Here is an 18031-nt window from a genome sequence, read left to right as displayed (position 1 = left end):
AGCTTTCGTGAGCTACAGCTCACTTCATCAGATGTATACCGTGGAAACTGCAGCAGACTTTATATACACACAGAGAATATGAAACAATACCGGACAGTGGGGTGGGAGGAGGTATTGTTTCATATTCTCTGTGTGTATATAAAGTCTGCTGCAGTTTCCACAGTATACATCTGATGAAGTGAGCTGTAGCTCACGAAAGCTCATGCTCAAATAAATTGGTTAGTCTCTAAGGTGCCACAAGTACTCCTTTTCTAGTTGCAATAATGAATATTAGAGCAGTTTAGAAACTTTTCACATCAACTAAACATTTAAAATAGAATACATTTTATACATGTGATGGCTCTTGTTTTTCCTCTGTGAGGAATGAATAAACATATTTATCTGCATGCTATTATTTTAAACATCTATTTCCATTTGAGTGTTTCATCTGACAGTCTGTAAGCATAACACTATTGTTACCCTCCTTAGTTAAGGGTGCAGCAACCTTTTTGAGGAACCTTGGGCTGGCAGGGGCTGAGAATGCTTTGCCACCATTATCTTTCATAAATAAAGCTATTAGTTTGTTACAGGAAATCAAAATGATGCTCTGATTATGGAGAAAGGCAAACATCACACATTTATTGTTTTTAATTTTAAAAACTCAGGTTGCATTATTTTAAGCAAAATATGCTTTTCCAATAAAACTGTTAAAAACAATGACAGGTTTCAGAGTAGCAGCCGTGATAGTCTGTATTCGCAAAAAGAAAAGGAGTACTTGTGGCACCTTAGAGATTAACCAATTTATTTGAGCATGAGTTTTCGTGAGCAACAGCTCACTTCATCGGATGCAACAATATAACTGATCAAACTGATGTTGTAATGCCTATTGGTCCAATCCTGAATGAGGATCTGCTACCATGTGACAAACCAGTAGCTCTAATGTGAGTTCCTGCTGTCCGAGGCTTCATTACAGTCCAGTTTCACTTGCTAGTTCTCAGTGCTTCCAGTAAAATTCATTCAACTTTTCATCGCTGCGTCTGCCTGCCCATGTTTAAATTCTGAAATATCATAGAATCATAGAATATAAGGGTTGGAAGGGACCCCAGAAGATCATCCAGTCCAACCCCCTGCTCGAAGCAGGACCAATTCCCAGTCAAATCATCCCAGCCAGGGCTTTGTCAAGCCTGACCTTAAAAACCTCCAAGGAAGGAGATTCTACCACCTCCCTAGGTAACGCATTCCAGTGTTTCACCACCCTCTTAGTGAAAAAGTTTTTCCCAATATCCAATCTAAACCTCCCCCACTGCAGCTTGAGACCATTACTCCTCGTTCTGTCATCTGCTACCATTGAGAACAGTCTAGAGCCATCCTCTTTGGAACCCCCTTTCAGGTAGTTGAAAGCAGCTATCAAATCCCCCCTCATTCTTCTCTTCTGCAGGCTAAACAATCCCAGCTCCCTCAGCCTCTCCTCATAACTCATGTGTTCCAGACCCCTAATCATTTTTGTTGCCCTTCGCTGGACTCTCTCCAATTTATCCACATCCTTCTTGAAGTGTGGGGCCCAAAACTGGACACAGTACTCCAGATGAGGCCTCACCAATGTCGAATAGAGGGGATCGATCACGTCCCTCGATCTGCTCGCTATGCCCCTACTTATACATCCCAAAATGCCATTGGCCTTCTTGGCAACAAGGGCACACTGCTGACTCATATCCAGCTTCTCGTCCACTGTCACCCCTAGGTCCTTTTCCGCAGAACTGCTGCCTAGCCATTCGGTCCCTAGTCTGTAGCTGTGCATTGGGTTCTTCCGTCCTAAGTGCAGGACCCTGCACTTATCCTTATTGAACCTCATCAGATTTCTTTTGGCCCAATCCTCCAATTTGTCTAGGTCCTTCTGTATCCTATCCCTCCCCTCCAGCGTATCTACCACTCCTCCCAGTTTAGTATCATCCGCAAATTTGCTGAGAGTGCAATCCACACCATCCTCCAGATCATTTATGAAGATATTGAACAAAACCGGCCCCAGGACCGACCCTTGGGGCACTCCACTTGATACCGGCTGCCAACTAGACATGGAGCCATTGATAACTACCCGTTGAGCCCGACAATCTAGCCAGCTTTCTACCCACCTTGTAGTGCATTCTTCCAGCCCATACTTCCTTAACTTGCTGACAAGAATACTGTGGGAGACCGTGTCAAAAGCTTTGCTAAAGTCAAGAAACAATACATCCACTGCTTTCCCTTCATCCACAGAACCAGTAATCTCATCATAAAAGGCGATTAGATTAGACAGGCATGACCTTCCCTTGGTGAATCCATGCTGGCTGTTCCTGATCACTTTCCTCTCATGCAAGTGCTTCAGGATTGATTCTTTGAGGACCTGCTCCATGATTTTTCCAGGGACTGAGGTGAGGCTGACTGGCCTGTAGTTCCCAGGATCCTCTTTCTTCCCTTTTTTAAAGATTGGCATTACGTTAGCCTTTTTCCAGTCATCCGGGACTTCCCCCGTTCGCCACGAGTTTTCAAAGATAATGGCCAATGGCTCTGCAATCACAGCCGCCAATTCCTTCAGCACTCTCGGATGCAACTCGTCCGGCCCCATGGACTTGTGCACGTCCAGCTTTTCTAAATAGTCCCTAACCACCTCTATCTCCACAGAGGGCTGGCCATCTCTTCCCCATTTTGCGATGCCCAGCGCAGCAGTCTGGGAGCTGACCTTGTTAGTGAAAACAGAGGCAAAAAAAGCATTGAGTACATTAGCTTTTTCCACATCCTCTGTCACTAGGTTGCCTCCCTCATTCAGTAAGGGGCCCACACTTTCCTTGGCTTTCTTCTTGTTGCCAACATACCTGAAGAAACCCTTCTTGTTACTCTTGACATCTCTGGCTAGCTGCAGCTCTAGGTGCGATTTGGCCCTCCTGATATCATTCCTACATGCCCGAGCAATATTTTTATACTCTTCCCTGGTCATATGTCCAACCTTCCACTTCTTGTAAGCCTCTTTTTTATGTTTAAGATCCGCTAGGATTTCACCATTAAGCCAAGCTGGTCGCCTGCCATATTTACTATTCTTTCGACTCATCGGGATGGTTTGTCCCTGTAACCTCAACAGGGATTCCTTGAAATACAGCCAGCTCTCCTGGACTCCTTTCCCCTTCAAGTTAGTCCCCCAGGGGATCCTGGCCATCCGTTCCCTGAGGGAGTCGAAGTCTCCCTCAGGGAATATTCAACACAGGAATATTTTTAAAAAACCCCAAAACTATGGGTTTAGGGGGGAGGGATAGCACATTGGTTTGAGCATTGGCCTGCTAAACCCAGGGTTGTGAGTTCAATCCTTGAGGGGGCCATTTAGGGATCTGGGGCAAAAATTGGGGATTGGCCCTGCTTTGAGCAGGGGGTTGGACTAGATGACCTCCTGAGGTCCCTTCCAACCCTGATATTCTATGATTCTATGGAATTCATATATCCTGTGACAAAAATGCAACTTTAGTTATTGGCTACAACATTGTGCTTTGTGCATAGGTAAGAAAGAAGGGGAAATGGATCATTGTGTGGGATATAATGGCCTAGAATGATGTTTGTGGAAAGAGATTATTCAATGTATATATCTCTGGTGAAAGAGGAGTTCTGCTTCAATGGCTTTTGTATGTTTGCAAGCTTAATCAAGGACTATATTGTCTTGGTAAACAGAAAACTTCTTTGCTTCAAAAGTGTAAATACCTGTTTCCTTTTTTTGTTTAAAGGTATGGAAGTCCTGGAAATGTAACAAAAGAATATTTTGAATTTTCAGAGTTCTTCTTAAAAACCTACGCTGTGGGAATCCAACAGGTAAAGATGTTGTTTCTTGTTTCTGAATTAGGATAACTTTCTGTAGAACAACCCTGTTATCTTCCTGTAGCATCTTCATATAAGACATAGGACCCTTTAAAGAAACCACAAAAAACTGGTCCAATATACATTGTAATCACGGAGAAATGGCTTGGAACTCTTGTTAGTAATGATATTTCCATCTTGGGGAAAATAATCCAAATTGCAGTGATGCAAAAGGAGGGAGACATCCGAAAATCTGCAATGCAGCAAAAAATGTAAGGGTGATAGGCAGGAAATGCTAGTAAAAAGACTGATGCAATTTGGGCTGGTTACACAGAGGCATCACAGCAAAGAAGGTCTTATTTCTAGGTCACGCTTCCTACGTGGTTCTGCTGCAACTAACCCTGGAATACTGAAATCTGTTCTGGATGTGTCATTACCAGGAAGACATAGGTAGATTGGAGAGAGTTAGGAGCTGATCAGAAATACTCAGATGGAATGATTTTCCATTGGAGAATGCAGGAAGGTTTGATGGTTTGATTTTTGACAAAGTTGCAATGGAAAACATAAAGATTTTGAAACTGTCACTCTCCCTGTTGTACTGTCAGCTCTACAGCTGAGGGTTCTGGGCTCCCAGCTCTTTGCCAGCCTGCCTGAAGAGCTGACAAGGAGCGGAGCAACCAGCTCAGCTAGGGCTTTCAGGCTCCTGGCTCCTTCACAGCTTGCTAGGAGGACTGCAGAGGAGGTGGAAGCCCTGAGAGCTACGACTCCCAAACTCCCTGGCTCCCAGCTCAGTCAAGGCTTCCAGACTCCCAGCTCACCTTTGGCCCACCAGGCAAGAGTGCAGGGAATTCAGAGCCTGGGAGCCCCAGATCAGAGCTCCTCAGCAATCTGGTCTTCCAGGGTTCGCATCTCTGGTGCTGCCTGCCAGGCAGACTGCCCCAGAACCTGGGCTGCCTTCCCTTTTGTAGAGAACGTCAAAAGCTTTGGTCTAAATCATAATGAAACCAAATATTGAAATCTCTGTGAAACGTAATTGCCTTTCTCTGCACAAAAAAGGTCAAGATTAAATACGTGTAAGGTTGGCTAAAAAGCCCAGGAGAGAGAGGACATGATAATTCTATGTAAATTTGAAAGAGCTACACATCAAAGGAGATAAATTATTTTGGAGGTACAAGTGATACAATTAGAAGTAATGGATGAAACTGAAAGAAAAACTGTCCCGTCACTTGAAATACTTAAAACTTAGACTCTCTAAAAGACTAGGAAGTGTACCTTAGGGAACAATTTGCCTTTTAAGGCAAATGGACTAGTTGATCTACATAGGTCTTTTCCATTTCTAGCTTTTAAGTTCATGATTCACCACGCTTCTCATATGTATTGAGTGCTGTAGTGAAACCATATTGCTAAGTATTCATTATATATTTATTGCTTGTTAAGTGCTAACATTGTGTTAGTGACTGTATGAGATACAGACAGTTCCTGCCCCAAGGAGCATGTAGTAGAGAAGACAAATATAAGACCCAACTCCCAGGGAGCCCAAGAGAAAGGTATAGGTTCACAAAATATGCTACAGTGTGTTTACTACTCTACTATGAATAATTTTTATGAAACAGAACTGCCCTTTTGAAAATAAATGACCAGAGAATATTTTGTGGTTCGTGTACTTACCAGTTCTCTATCGTTGTTAACTCATAATAGGTCTCCTGTCATTATTAGTGACCTACTGTAAATATTTTCTTACTTGCTATGTACACAGAAACATTCTATTTATAGAGGAATACTGTGGAATGAAAGGTCCCAATTGTTGCAGTGGATTGCTGTTCTAATCAAAGAGAATGAATGTGATCTAGTAGTTATAGCAGGCAGTTGTTAGGACTCCTTCCCCTCTTCCCAGCTTTGCCATAAACTTGTTGCAACCTTAGTAAAGTCACTTAGAGCTCAGTTTTTAAATTTGGATTCCTCAAAATTTGGCACCTAAATTTTAGCCACCTAAATCCTATTTATAGATTTAGGTCCTACCATTATCTACCAAAGTTTGGACATATAGCCCTTAACATCTGTGCCTTACTTTTCCCCCATCTGTAGAAATGAAGATATAACTTACTCCACTGAGTGCCCAGGCTTATATAGGCCCCAATCCTGCAAACACTTATGCATGTGTTGACTCTTACTACTGTTAGTAATTCTGTTGTGGGAGAATTCCTGGTAATAAAGGTTTGTAGTCTCAGAACTTCAATGTTTAAATTATTACTGATGTTTGGATAAAAGGCATTATAGAAATGATTAATACGTGAGCTTCTACTTAAAATTAAATTGACCTGTCAAAATGTCTTCACTATAAAAGATTAAATTGTGTGTTTAAAATCTTCATGCTTCATTAAAAAAATAAATTTACTATTCCCTTAGGTTCTCTTAAAAATCTTAGACCAGTACAGGCAAAAAGAATATATTGCTCCTCGTGTGCTTCAGCAAATCTTAAACTATCTGAACCAAGGGGTCAGTCATTCTGTAACTTGGAAGCAGATGAAGCCACACATACAGGTCAGTGTGAAAACACAGTCATAAACATTTAAATAACGCTATTGCCATGAGCTGAGGTTGAGACTTCTGCTGTTATGAAGGGGCTTGGAGAATCTCTCTCACTGCAGTCAATCTGGAAAAATAGTTTGCACTGAGATGTGCTTGTCTGTTACTTTATTGTTCTGTTTACCTTTTGCCTTTATTGCAGATATTTGCATTTGAATAAGAGCTTTTTACCTCCAAGAACAGCTTTTTACTTTGCTTGATCCTGCAATGAAGTCATAATCTTATGTTTTTGATTACTCAGTCTTTTGCCTTTGGGTATGATTCCTGCAAAGATACTGGAACAAATTATTAAACAATCCATTTGTAAGCACCTGGAGAATGATAGGGTTATCAGGAATAGCCAGCACGGATTTATCAAGGTCAAATCATGCTAAACTAACCTAATTTCCTTTTTTGACAGGGTTACTGACCTAGTGGATGGGGGGAAGCTGTAGAAATGATATATCTTGATTTTAGTAAGGCTTTCTACACAGTCCCACATGACATTCTCATAAGCAAACTGGGGAAATGGAGTCTAGATGAAATTACTGTAAGTGGGTGCACAACTGGCTGAAAGACCATACTCAGAGTGTAGTTATCAATGGTTCTCAGTCAAATTGGGAGGGTGTGTCTAGTGGGGTACCATTAGACACACCCTAGCAGGGGCCAGTACAGTATTAATCAATGTTTTCATTAATGACTTGGATAACAGAATGGAAAGCATGCTTATCAGATTTGCATATGACACCAAGCTGGGAGGAGTTGCAAGCACATTGGAGGACAAGATTAGAATTCAAAAGGATCTAGACAAATTTGAGAATTGATCTGAAATCAACAGGATGAAATTCAAATGAAGACTAGTGCAAAGTATTTCACTTAGGAAGGAAATATCAAATGCACAGCTACAAAGTGGGGAATATCTGGCTAGGTGATAGTACTGCTGAAAAGGATCTGAAGATTATAGCGGATCACAAATTGAATATGAGCCCACAATGTGATGCAGCTGTGAAAAAAGCTAGTATTCTTCTGAGGCATATTAACAGGAGTGTTGTACATAAGACATGGGAGCTAATTGTCCCAGCTGGCACTGGTGAGGCCTCAGCTGGAGTACTGTGTTCAGGTTTAGGCACCACCCTTCAGGAAAACATGGGAATAAATTGGAGGGAGTCCAGAGAAAGGCAACAAAAATGATAAAGATTTTAAAAGCCTGAACTAGGAAGAAAGGTTAAAAAACCTGGGCATGCTGAATCTTGAGTAAACAAGACTGAGAGGGAGCCTGAGAACTGTTTTTCAAATATGTTAAGGGCTGTTATAAAAAGGATGGTGGTAATTGTTCTTCATGCCCAGTGACAGTAGGGTAAGAAGTAATGGACTTAATCCACAGCAAGGGAGATTTAGGTTAGATATTAGAAAAAACTTTCTCACTATAAGAGTAGTTAAACTCTGGAATAGGCTTTGAAGGAAGGTTGTGGAATCCTCATCACTGGAGATTTTTAAGAACAGGTCAGATAAACACCTTTCAGGGATGCTCTGGTTTACTTGGTCCTGCCTCAGCACATGGGGTTAGGCTTGATGACTTCTCAAGATCCCTCCCAGTCTTACAATTCTATCATTGTAACTATAGATATTTAAAATTGTCTGCACTGTAAGATAAAGGAAGGGAAGACGAACTGTGAGGGAATGAGCTCTTGTTTAACCACTTCTTTTGTCATTAGAACATGTGGGAACAGATAAAGAAAATGATTTTCATCTCCATATCATAAAGTCCCCATGTTTAATTAACTTTATCAGAAGATAAATCCCATGAGTATTAGGAGGATGAGGGAAAAGTAAAAGATCTACTCTCATCTTAGTGCCACATTGTGAAATCCTTGCACAGAATGATATGTTCTGCTTTTATTAGATTGTGCCCTGTGGTATATTCTTTGTGTTGTACTGGAGTATGGTGGAGTAAAACTTATTGCTGCCTTCTTAGTCCTTTGAAAAACACAATATGTGTATTGTAAGATTATCCCAGTAAGTAAAAATAATTTAAGAGGATTAGTTAAATGAACTTTACTTGTGTACGAAAAGGTACAATGTAGTAAACATTTTGAGGGGGGAGAAGCTGTACTTGAAATATGTTCTGTGCACTTGAACATATTTGATTTCTCTGCTCTTAGAGTATATCTGAAGAAGTGATTTTCTCCCTAATGTGTTATAAAGATGAGGATGAAGAGCTGTGGCAAGAGGATCCATATGAGTACATTCGCATGAAATTTGGTAAATGTCTGTGCTTAGTGTTTGCTCTCTGTTTTTGCTGTAATTGTGCGTTATAGATCCCTAGATTACAAAACTGTATTTGCCACTATGCCACTGTAGTTGTATCTTCACCAGAGTTCAAGGGAGACTCTAAAAGTGAGATGAATTGTTCTTTAAAGCCTACTCTGTAAATGTAAGTGGGAATAAGCTAGTTTTGTCCATTTAAATAATGTGCTATATTTATAAGATCGGCTCTAGAAAGGTTGCTTACCCACTTCAAACCAAGCTTGATTGGTCACTTTATTCTTGCCCTTCCTCCCCTTGCTGCTTGGGTACCTGATGCATGTTTTCTTAGATTCCCCCATTTTTCTCACTTAAACACACCTTTAAGGCCCTGTATTGAATCACTGTTGTGCTTAGACATGAGACCCTATTGTAAAGCAGTGCAACGCTAGTTGACCAAAGGGGGCTTGACATACCCACCTTCAACAGGGTTGGAGTACATTTTGAGTGCCACTTATTTTTATTAAAATTTTTGAAATAATGAGAAATAGGCATTCTTTCAAAAGACAAATGTAGGAGTTAAAGTGTAGATTGCATGGGGCCATATTATGAGTCCCTTATTCCCCTTTCAGGAGTAGTCCTACTGGAGAATAGGGTTTTTTTGGGTTTTTTTGTAATAGTATAGGAAATCCTGCTGGAAAAGTCCCTAGAACTAAGCATCAGAGAGGGAATTAAGATTTAAAAATACCAAAACTGGTTAACTTTTAGCTAGCATTTTATATAAAAAAGTGTCATTTAGATTTTCTTGGAATAGTAGAAAATAAAACCTAGAAAGAGGTACTGTAGAACAATAAGGCATCATAAGATATTAATATTCAGGGGGCAAAGATGTAGCCAACACGTGAGCATCTGAATCCAATTCTGAATCCAATCCAATGGACAAGCATTTAGTTCTTATTTTTTTCTTATATAGCTGAGGCACTTAGATTTTGCCTTTTTCATTTGTAAAAGGAAAAAAGAATGAAGTTTAGGGAGAAATACTCAGGGTGTGAAATTCAGTTCTAACAGTATATTTAATATTCTGCGTCTGTTCTGACTTACTTGGGAGATACCAGGAAAAATAGAAATTGCCTTCTTATTTCTAGACCTCGTTCATTATCCCATCTGTTATCTGATGCTGCAAAAATTGAAGGGAACACTTCAAATTCATGTAGCAATATTTTGCAAAATAGAAGAATTTTATAAGGTATATAATACACTTGCAATGTGTTTCAAGGAGGATTAGTTACAAGCAAGGACGTAAAAAAAATCAGCTTTTTTAGTTCTTTGGTACAGCCATAGATTCAAGAGTACCCTAAATTCAAATACGTTTAGATTTAATGAAGTTTTTCATAAGGTCTGTCACTTTTTATTTTTAGTGACATGAAACCACAATGGACTTCACCGACATACACATGGCATTGCAGCATATTGGTGCTGCTACTGTAAATGCCACCATTAAAAATTTTGCCACCATTTACTACGCTGTGATATCTTAGATACCACAGAAAAAATAAATCTCTCAAAAAGAGAATGATTGGTATTTGGTATATTGGGAAGGTAGTTGACAAAATAAACACTGGTCAAAGGTGACCGACACTCAAGTTATCAGAGTCCATAGGATGAAGAAGACCATGAATAAATGTAATGTTCTTTTGTCACCCTGGTTCTGTGACATCCATCCAAAGCTCTTACTCTATGTATATTTGAAAATGATCTGTGAGAATTTTATTATTAAATTGTACTCAGTGACTGAAAACACTTTCTTTAAATATTGTTAGATGTGTTTGAGGATTATGCGTCCCCTACAACAGCAGCCCAGAATCTCCTCTACACTGCAGCAAAGAAGCGAAAAGAGGTACTGAATTATTCTTTTTAAAAAAATTATTCTTTCTTTAAAAGGGCATCTGTCTATCTCAAATGGTTCTGTATTAACCTCAAGCCTTGAAGAATCTACCCTGCACTGGATGAGTGCTATCAACTTCTATATAATCAAAACTTCAATTTCTATTTTTAAACTAAGTTTCTAGTCATTATGGTTGCAAAGATTCACCTTCGAGATGTGAACTGAGTGTGAACAGATGCAGTTAATGTCTTCCCAAGTCCGCAGGCAGACAGCCTCAAAGTCTCTGAGGCCCAGAGCTTCCAAAGTGGACCCGATTCACATTAGTCTTCACTGTTGCTATTTAGAATCCCGTGGGGAGCAGTGAAACTGATGAGAATCAAGTTGGTTTCAGTCTGCTGTTTCTTGGGAAAGCTGTGGACAGGTGTAGAAGAAACATGCATGAGAACTACTCACTGGGGAGGAAGACCCTAAACAGTAGGAGAGACCCCTATAGACCATCATCGTGCAGCAGCCAGGAAGGCTCTTGGGTAGCAAGAGAGAATACTTCTCCCTTCCAGCAGCCAAAATTGAGAGATTTAAATGTACTTTTTACTACTAGCCGGAGGTAAATAAGTCAGATTGTTCTTAGAGCTTGCTTACAGATAGCACCTTGGCAGGAATCCCAACATCCTCCCCTTCCCAATATCTGGGTGGAGGGTTGATTTCTCACCTAAATGTTGCTTCTGAACAGCAAGGGTGTCCCCCTATTTTCATATCAGTCTTTGGCTAATAGGTTTAGTCTTTTGGCTACAAGATATGTGGTAATGTTCTCAACACTGTGTGAGTGAGTGGGGTAGCAGGAGATGAAGGGGTTGGATAGAAGAGAGCTTGATGATGTATTAAAAAAAGAAATGCAATATTTAGAAAGTTGATGGGAGATCTAACAATTTATAGAAGAGAAGGTAGGAAACACAGTATATGGAAAAAAATACTGAAAACAGCCAAGAAAGGATAGACCATGAATTTTTATAGAGTTGGGTGTGGGGTAGGGGGAGATGGAAAAATAGCACGAAATCTGGAAAGGATAGAAGTTATGAGGAAAGCAATGAGAAAGTTGCATTTTAAAGTGTATTAAGTTGATCGGCAGTGATGTTAACTATGGTGCGTGATAAACAGTATATTACTATTTATATTCCCTTAAATGGCAAGGGTTATGGTTTTCCTGGCTAAGTACCCTGGTGGTTCAGGCTGATAGGTATATGAGTAAATTTTTCAAGCTCTTATTATCTTTCTAGAGCAGTTGGCTGGAAATGGATATGAAACTTTCCTTTGCTCAAAACCTATTTTAAAAAACAAACAAACAAAAAAAACCACCTTGTAAGGCAACATCAAGACTAAAAGCTTTAAACACAAATCAAGAAATTCAAATGCTAAGCATCTCAGAGACAGGTATACTTTCTCATGTTGCACAGATGCATTTTTCATTGTTAGTTAATTTGTTAAATATATATCTTAATACATTACCAGGCAAAAAACTTCACTAAGTTTCAGTTAAGGTTTTAAATATCTGTCAGCTAGGTAATGAAAAAGCCTTTGAGACAATGTTGTAGTTTTCTTAAAGAACACAGACATTATCCTGAAAAGTCTGTTCAGGTTAGACTGCAAAAAATCAAGAATTAAAAAGTTTAAAGATGCAGTATTAAGGATAGCCAAGCAACTTTGTCTCTGCCCCTTTCTCTGACCTACCTTTTTGTGTAAGATCAAACAATTTGAGTTTTTTGATATATACTTCAGTGTACACTTTTGCTTTGAAAAGTGTCAGTGAAAATGGCACCTTCCCATGGACCTGCTCGCTTTGTGTATTCAGAATTATCTCTTCTGATTTTAGCTAGTAAAGTAAACAGCTAAGATGGAGTGAGCTCAATTTGATTCCTTCGTTTGCATGTTTGTTAGAATTATTTACTAAGTTCTGAACAATTGAAAGTGAAGGGGTTGCAAAGGTTAGTAGTTAGAACAAAACACATTTGATATTGGAAGTAATTTGAGACAAAATAAATATGAAGCCTCAGGCTGCTGTTTCTAGAGTAACTTTTCAGAGTAGAACCAAGTCTGCAGCTCTGAACACTTAAAAATCTACTTTCTTATATACTATGATCTTTCCCCTCACCTACCCCAACGTGGTTCCTTGCCTGCCGCCAGCCCCATTGTAGTAGTCTGCATTGGGGTCTTTATTTCATGAAGTCTGTAAAGCATATAATGTATGTGAAATCACATTAAATAAATGATTCTGCCAAGAGACCTTTCCAAGTCTGGTAAAGACCAATAGATTGGTTGTAATCTGGAGTTTCTAGACCTCACTGTTCTGGAATTTATATAGAACGAGTCAGAAAAGAAGTTAGGAATAAATTTAATAAGTGAGATTACTGCCTTGTTTGAACCCCTGTATCTCCAGATCACGTCTTCTAATTTGCTTTGAAGTTTCAAAAAAAATTGTGCCTCACTTATGATCACTAATGTGAAATTTCAGGCAGATGCATCTATTCTTGATAAATGTGAGGATTGTGATTAAAAAGAGGCTTATAATAGGGCTTTCCACATTAACTGGAAAGAGACTGCCATGTTCCCATAATACATTATGGGCAATGTGGGTTAGTTCACATTGGTACTATATGAAAGCTTTAAGTTCTTGAGTTTCCAAACTTTAAAGGAAAGATGCTAATAAACAGATTTAAATAGTTCACTGATGCCACATGCAGATTATCCTCCATTTTGTTTGTGTCTTACTATGTTTAGGTATTACCAAAGATGATGGCATTTTGCTATCAGATCCTCACAGAACCAAACATTGACCCTAGGAAGAAAGATGGAGCATTGCACGTGATGGGATCTCTAGCAGATATTTTACTGAAGGTAAATGGATGAGGGGATATAGTATGTGTATGATCAGAATCTGTTATCAACTGTCCTTTCTAATTTAAAACATTAATTTTTAAAGTGTGGCTAGCCCTGAAGCACACTTATGAAGTCTGTGAAGTGATTTTTGCTGTGAAATACCAATATGAAGTTCTTCTTCTTAAAAAAAAAAAAAATGAAAATTACTTCAACCACTTCTTTCTCTTCCCATTTTACAATCAGCCCTGTTTGTCAGACTACCCGCCTTGTTACAGAACAGTTCCTTGTGCTGTCCTGCTTTACTGATGAAATGGGACCAAGTTACAAAATACGTTCCAGCCACAATTGGAACCTTGGATACACTGATTACCATGCCACCTGTCCATAGCAAAAAGCAGCTACTGGTCTTCTAGATTCTGTTAATAATATTTAAAGTGTTCCAGCAATATGTTGTGTAGCCTGCCAGCCTCCCATTCTTCAATATGTGCCTCTTGCTCTCACATCAAAATGCCATCTAGAAATTATTCTACATGTATTAATGGGATAGAAATAATTCATTTGAAGGCAGAGAATGGTTTTATTAGTCTGAATTTGACAGTTAATGTGGGTTACTGAATAATACCGTATATCCAAACGACTCCAACTTAATTTTTTGTTTATTTCAACAGAAGAGTGTATTCAAGGATCAAATGGAGCTGATGCTACAGAATCACGTATTTCCATTGTTCATGTCTAACTTGGGATATCTCAGAGCAAGAGTAAGTTCACCAAAGTTTATAGACTGCAATATGTGTCTGATTATTTTCTTTACAGGTTTATTTCACTCTGATAACAGACTGAAATGTAGCAGTTCCCACGTTTCACAAACAATAATTTACTTCTCAGCAACTCCATTGTACAGAAACCTTTTCAGCATTTTGATCTGAAATAAAATTTATTTATAGATGTTTGAAATTCTAGGTGATCCATTTCTGTATAGCTCACTTTCAACTCACTGTTTTGATCAAATTGGGAAACTTGAGCACTGGATATATGGTAACCTGTGGAGGTCCTTATCTGATCATTATGTCCAGTTTCGGGCACAATACTTTTAAGAAGGATGTGGATAAAGTGGAGAGAGTCCAGAGGAGAGCAACTAAAATAATAAAAGGTTTAGCAAACCTGACCTATGAGGATAGGTTAAAAACTGGGCATGTTTAGTCTTGAGAAGAGAAGTGTGAGGGGGCAACTGTTAAGTCTTCATATATGTTAAGGGCTGTTATAAAGACCAGTTGTTCTCTAAATCCACTGAAGGTCTGACAAGAAGTAATGGGCTTAATCCACAGCAAGGGAGATTTAGGTTAGCTATTAGGAAAATCTTCCTAACTATAGGGACAGTTAAGAACTGGAATAGGTTACCAAGTGAGGTTGTGGAATCTCCATCACTAGAGGCATTTAAGAACAGGTTAAACATGCATGTCAGGGATGGTCTAAGCATACTTGATCTTGTCTCAGCACAGGGTGATGGACTAGATGACCTCTTGAGGTTCCTTTTAGCCCTACTTTTCTATGGTTATATGATTATTCAGTAGCAAAACTCAGTAGTTTGAGCTAAAGCCAAATCCAGTTTTCAGAGAGCAGTTAATGCCACTTTGAGGGTGAGCGGGATTTAATCCCTAAACTCTTCCCCCCTGTGCCCACATCAATCAGTAATGAGTGATTAATTTTCCTGCTAAGTGTACATCTCATTGCCTAGGAAGAAAATTTAAAAAAAATAAATCCCAAGCTCTCTTGTTCCTGATAGAAGTTTAGTATAACAATTACAGTTGTATATTGAATCTATAGATGTTTGGGGAAAGGAGCAGAAGAGCCACTGTAGTGTAAAACCTGCACAGTATGTAGTATTTACTCTATAAATGTGCAAACAAAAGAGCAACGATTTAAAACAGATAAAGAACTGTTAGCATGTGACTGAAATTCTTTGAAGAATTCTATTACTGCAGTAGCTCCTGACTTGCTTTCTTCTTGTACGACAGTCCTGTTGGGTTCTTCATTCATTCAGCACTTTGAAATTCCACAATGAACTCAACCTAAGGAATGCAGTAGAGCTGGCAAAGAAGAGCTTGATTGATGACAAAGAAATGCCTGTCAAAGTAGAAGCTGCCATAGCTCTTCAGGCATTAATAAGCAATCAGGAGCAAGGTACGCTACAATGTTTCATTTAAGTATATACTGATAATTTTCCCTGCCTAGATGACATGTTGCTATAATTTGCTGTGGATGTATATAAACAGTTCTTGCATTTAGAAATATAGATCCCTGGAACACGTAATCACATTTAGACAAGTTCATTTGCTCATTAGCTACAATATACATCATGGAACATTGGTTACAGATTTTTCTGACAGGTTTCTGAGTCAATACAATTCAATTGACAAATCGAATGGTATCTTATTTCTTAACATTGAATTGAAACAATGGGTATGTTTAGGGCCAGATACTAGATGTGCATGTCTCTCATGGAAGTAGATCATTTATGTGGACAGAATTCTAAGTGGTGGGGGATGTCTGAGTGTATATATATTATGTAATATGCTTGCATCTAAAAAGTACACTCTTGTTAGACTGACTCAACTTTTACTGGAAATGAATTGTTTTAAGTGTTTTTGCTTAAGAGAACAGTAAGGTTCCTAATAACTGAGACAGATTGTATATTTGTTTTTATGGAAAATTGATCTTTCCTAATTTTGTTGTCTTATTAGCAAAGGAATATGTGAAGCCGTACGTCAGGCCAGTTATGCAGGAGCTGTTACACATAGTTAGAGAGACAGAAAATGATGATCTTACGAATGTTATCCAGAAGATGATCTGCGAGTACAATCAAGAAGTAGCTACCATCGCTGTTGACATGACACAACATCTGGTAAGATGTTCAGTAGAACAACATTGTAGTCACAGTCATAGGCCTAGCTTATTAAACATTGCTGCAAGCTTGTTTGAAATGAGCCTTTTTTTAAAAGGACACTGTCAGGTTTAAAATCATAACTTTAAAAAATTGCTATCTATATTGCTTACAGCTTCTTTGATTATTTAAAATAAATAATCTTTTAAAATCTGATTTGCTTTTCACTGTTTGTTCTGTTTCCTTTTGGATTTCAGCTTGGATGAGGAAATAGATGAGTCATCTAGTTTGTTCTGTTTCAATTCTAGTCTTTCACCCTTTGCCTATTCATGCAGTAGCATGATGGCCTCAAATTCTGGTCTGCATACACTGCATGTGTTAGCTCCAAAATAAGCTGTTTTCACTGATGTTTTTAAAACACTTTACTGAAAACCTATCTATCAATAGTAGCTCTTGTAAACCATCCCCAAATGTAAATTTGGGGGCTAAACTACCTGACAGTTTCTCTTCAAAAAGTCCTTAAAATTACAGTAGTTTTGGCTGTTTTGATAGCTATTGCTGTTCTAAACAAGCCAGGATGTTTAATAGCTTTGATTATTTAACTTAAGCGACTTGCCACAGTTAGGTTTATCAGCGGAGGGAGGAGAAGGTTTTTCCATTTCCCAAACTTCCCAGTTCCCTTACAGAAGTATCAGGCATGCCTCTCACCACTCGTGGCTTCATCACAGTGAATTAATTATTTAATAATTTGAGGACACTGCAGCCACTTCATTATCCGTCAAAGGGCAATCCCTCGTTTCCTACAAGGCAAGCTGGAAGTATGAGTTGCCTCTAGAAGAACTGTCTGCTTTTTTTCTTTTTCTTTTCTTTCTTTTTAAGGCTGAGATATTTGGTAAAGTTCTTCAGAGTGAAGAATATGAGGAAGTGGAGGACAAGACAGTGATGGCAATGGGAATCTTACACACCATTGATACTATTCTAACAGTTGTGGAAGATCACAAAGAGGTGAGATGTCTCTCAGTTACATATCTAGTCTTCTCTCCTTTTTTTCATTACAAGCAATTTTATGTATATATTAAATTGCTTGAGTTGAAAAGAGCATGTAATAGTTATGTAGCTTGGTGTATTAGGATCAAGTGATTCCTCTTAGTAAAAGTGAATTTAAAGCTCAATGTAAAATGCTAATTTTCAGTTGTACAGTTCTCATCTTTAAGAGATAATTAACATTTTTGAGGAAATAACACTTTAGCCTTTACTACAGCAAATATATTACTAGAAAGTGTTGCAGATTGTTACGAATACATTTTAAGCTAAATTCTCCCCTGAGAATGTTTGCTATAATTCACAGTAACAACCAATAGATAACTATTGGTAATCGCAACTTAGATTTTGATGTTTAACTCAGCAGTTACCTGGATGGAATTGATGGAGTTTGATCTACATATTATTGTACTGCAGGATGAGTTCTTGACTTTATGTATTCATGATTTTTTCCTAATTTCATTACTCGGTAAAGCTCAGCTTAGGGTTGTCTTCTGCTTTTTTCTGATTTTATAACTGTGTTGATTGAGGTACAAAGGAGGTCAATTGACTTGCCCCAATGTCACACAGTCATTGGGTAGTTCTGAGCTTAGCTGGTATTACAGTACGAAGATGTTTTCTCCTTCGTGCTGCTTCCTTGGTTATACAAGTTCTCATCAAAAGAAGAAACCTATTTTTGAGCCATATCAGTCATCTGACAACAAATGTTTGAAAAGATTTTCTTGGTGACCACTGCATTTTGTCTAAGATTT

At 38.7% G+C, this 18031-nt stretch overlaps 1 protein-coding gene across 2 annotated transcripts in view; it reads left to right on the top strand.

Annotated features, from left to right (window-relative positions):
* Positions 1 to 18031, top strand: part of IPO8 (importin 8) — a 71165-nt gene that overhangs the window by 29386 nt on the left and 23748 nt on the right. For both annotated transcript variants that reach the window (XR_007353764.2, XM_048829297.2), the window contains exons 8-16: positions 3723 to 3807; positions 6199 to 6333; positions 8520 to 8619; positions 10422 to 10498; positions 13259 to 13375; positions 14026 to 14115; positions 15373 to 15538; positions 16099 to 16259; positions 17118 to 17243. Coding sequence is in view for 1 of the 2 variants with exons in the window: in XM_048829297.2 (XP_048685254.1) it covers positions 3723 to 3807; positions 6199 to 6333; positions 8520 to 8619; positions 10422 to 10498; positions 13259 to 13375; positions 14026 to 14115; positions 15373 to 15538; positions 16099 to 16259; positions 17118 to 17243 (1057 nt within the window). In the remaining variant the exon portion in view is untranslated. The remainder of the gene's footprint in view (positions 1 to 3722; positions 3808 to 6198; positions 6334 to 8519; positions 8620 to 10421; positions 10499 to 13258; positions 13376 to 14025; positions 14116 to 15372; positions 15539 to 16098; positions 16260 to 17117; positions 17244 to 18031) is intronic.

This window comes from Caretta caretta, chromosome 1, assembly GCF_965140235.1.
Source record: "Caretta caretta isolate rCarCar2 chromosome 1, rCarCar1.hap1, whole genome shotgun sequence".
NCBI classification, from domain to species: Eukaryota; Metazoa; Chordata; order Testudines; family Cheloniidae; genus Caretta; species Caretta caretta.
This window is presented reverse-complemented; position numbering and strand designations above follow the sequence as displayed.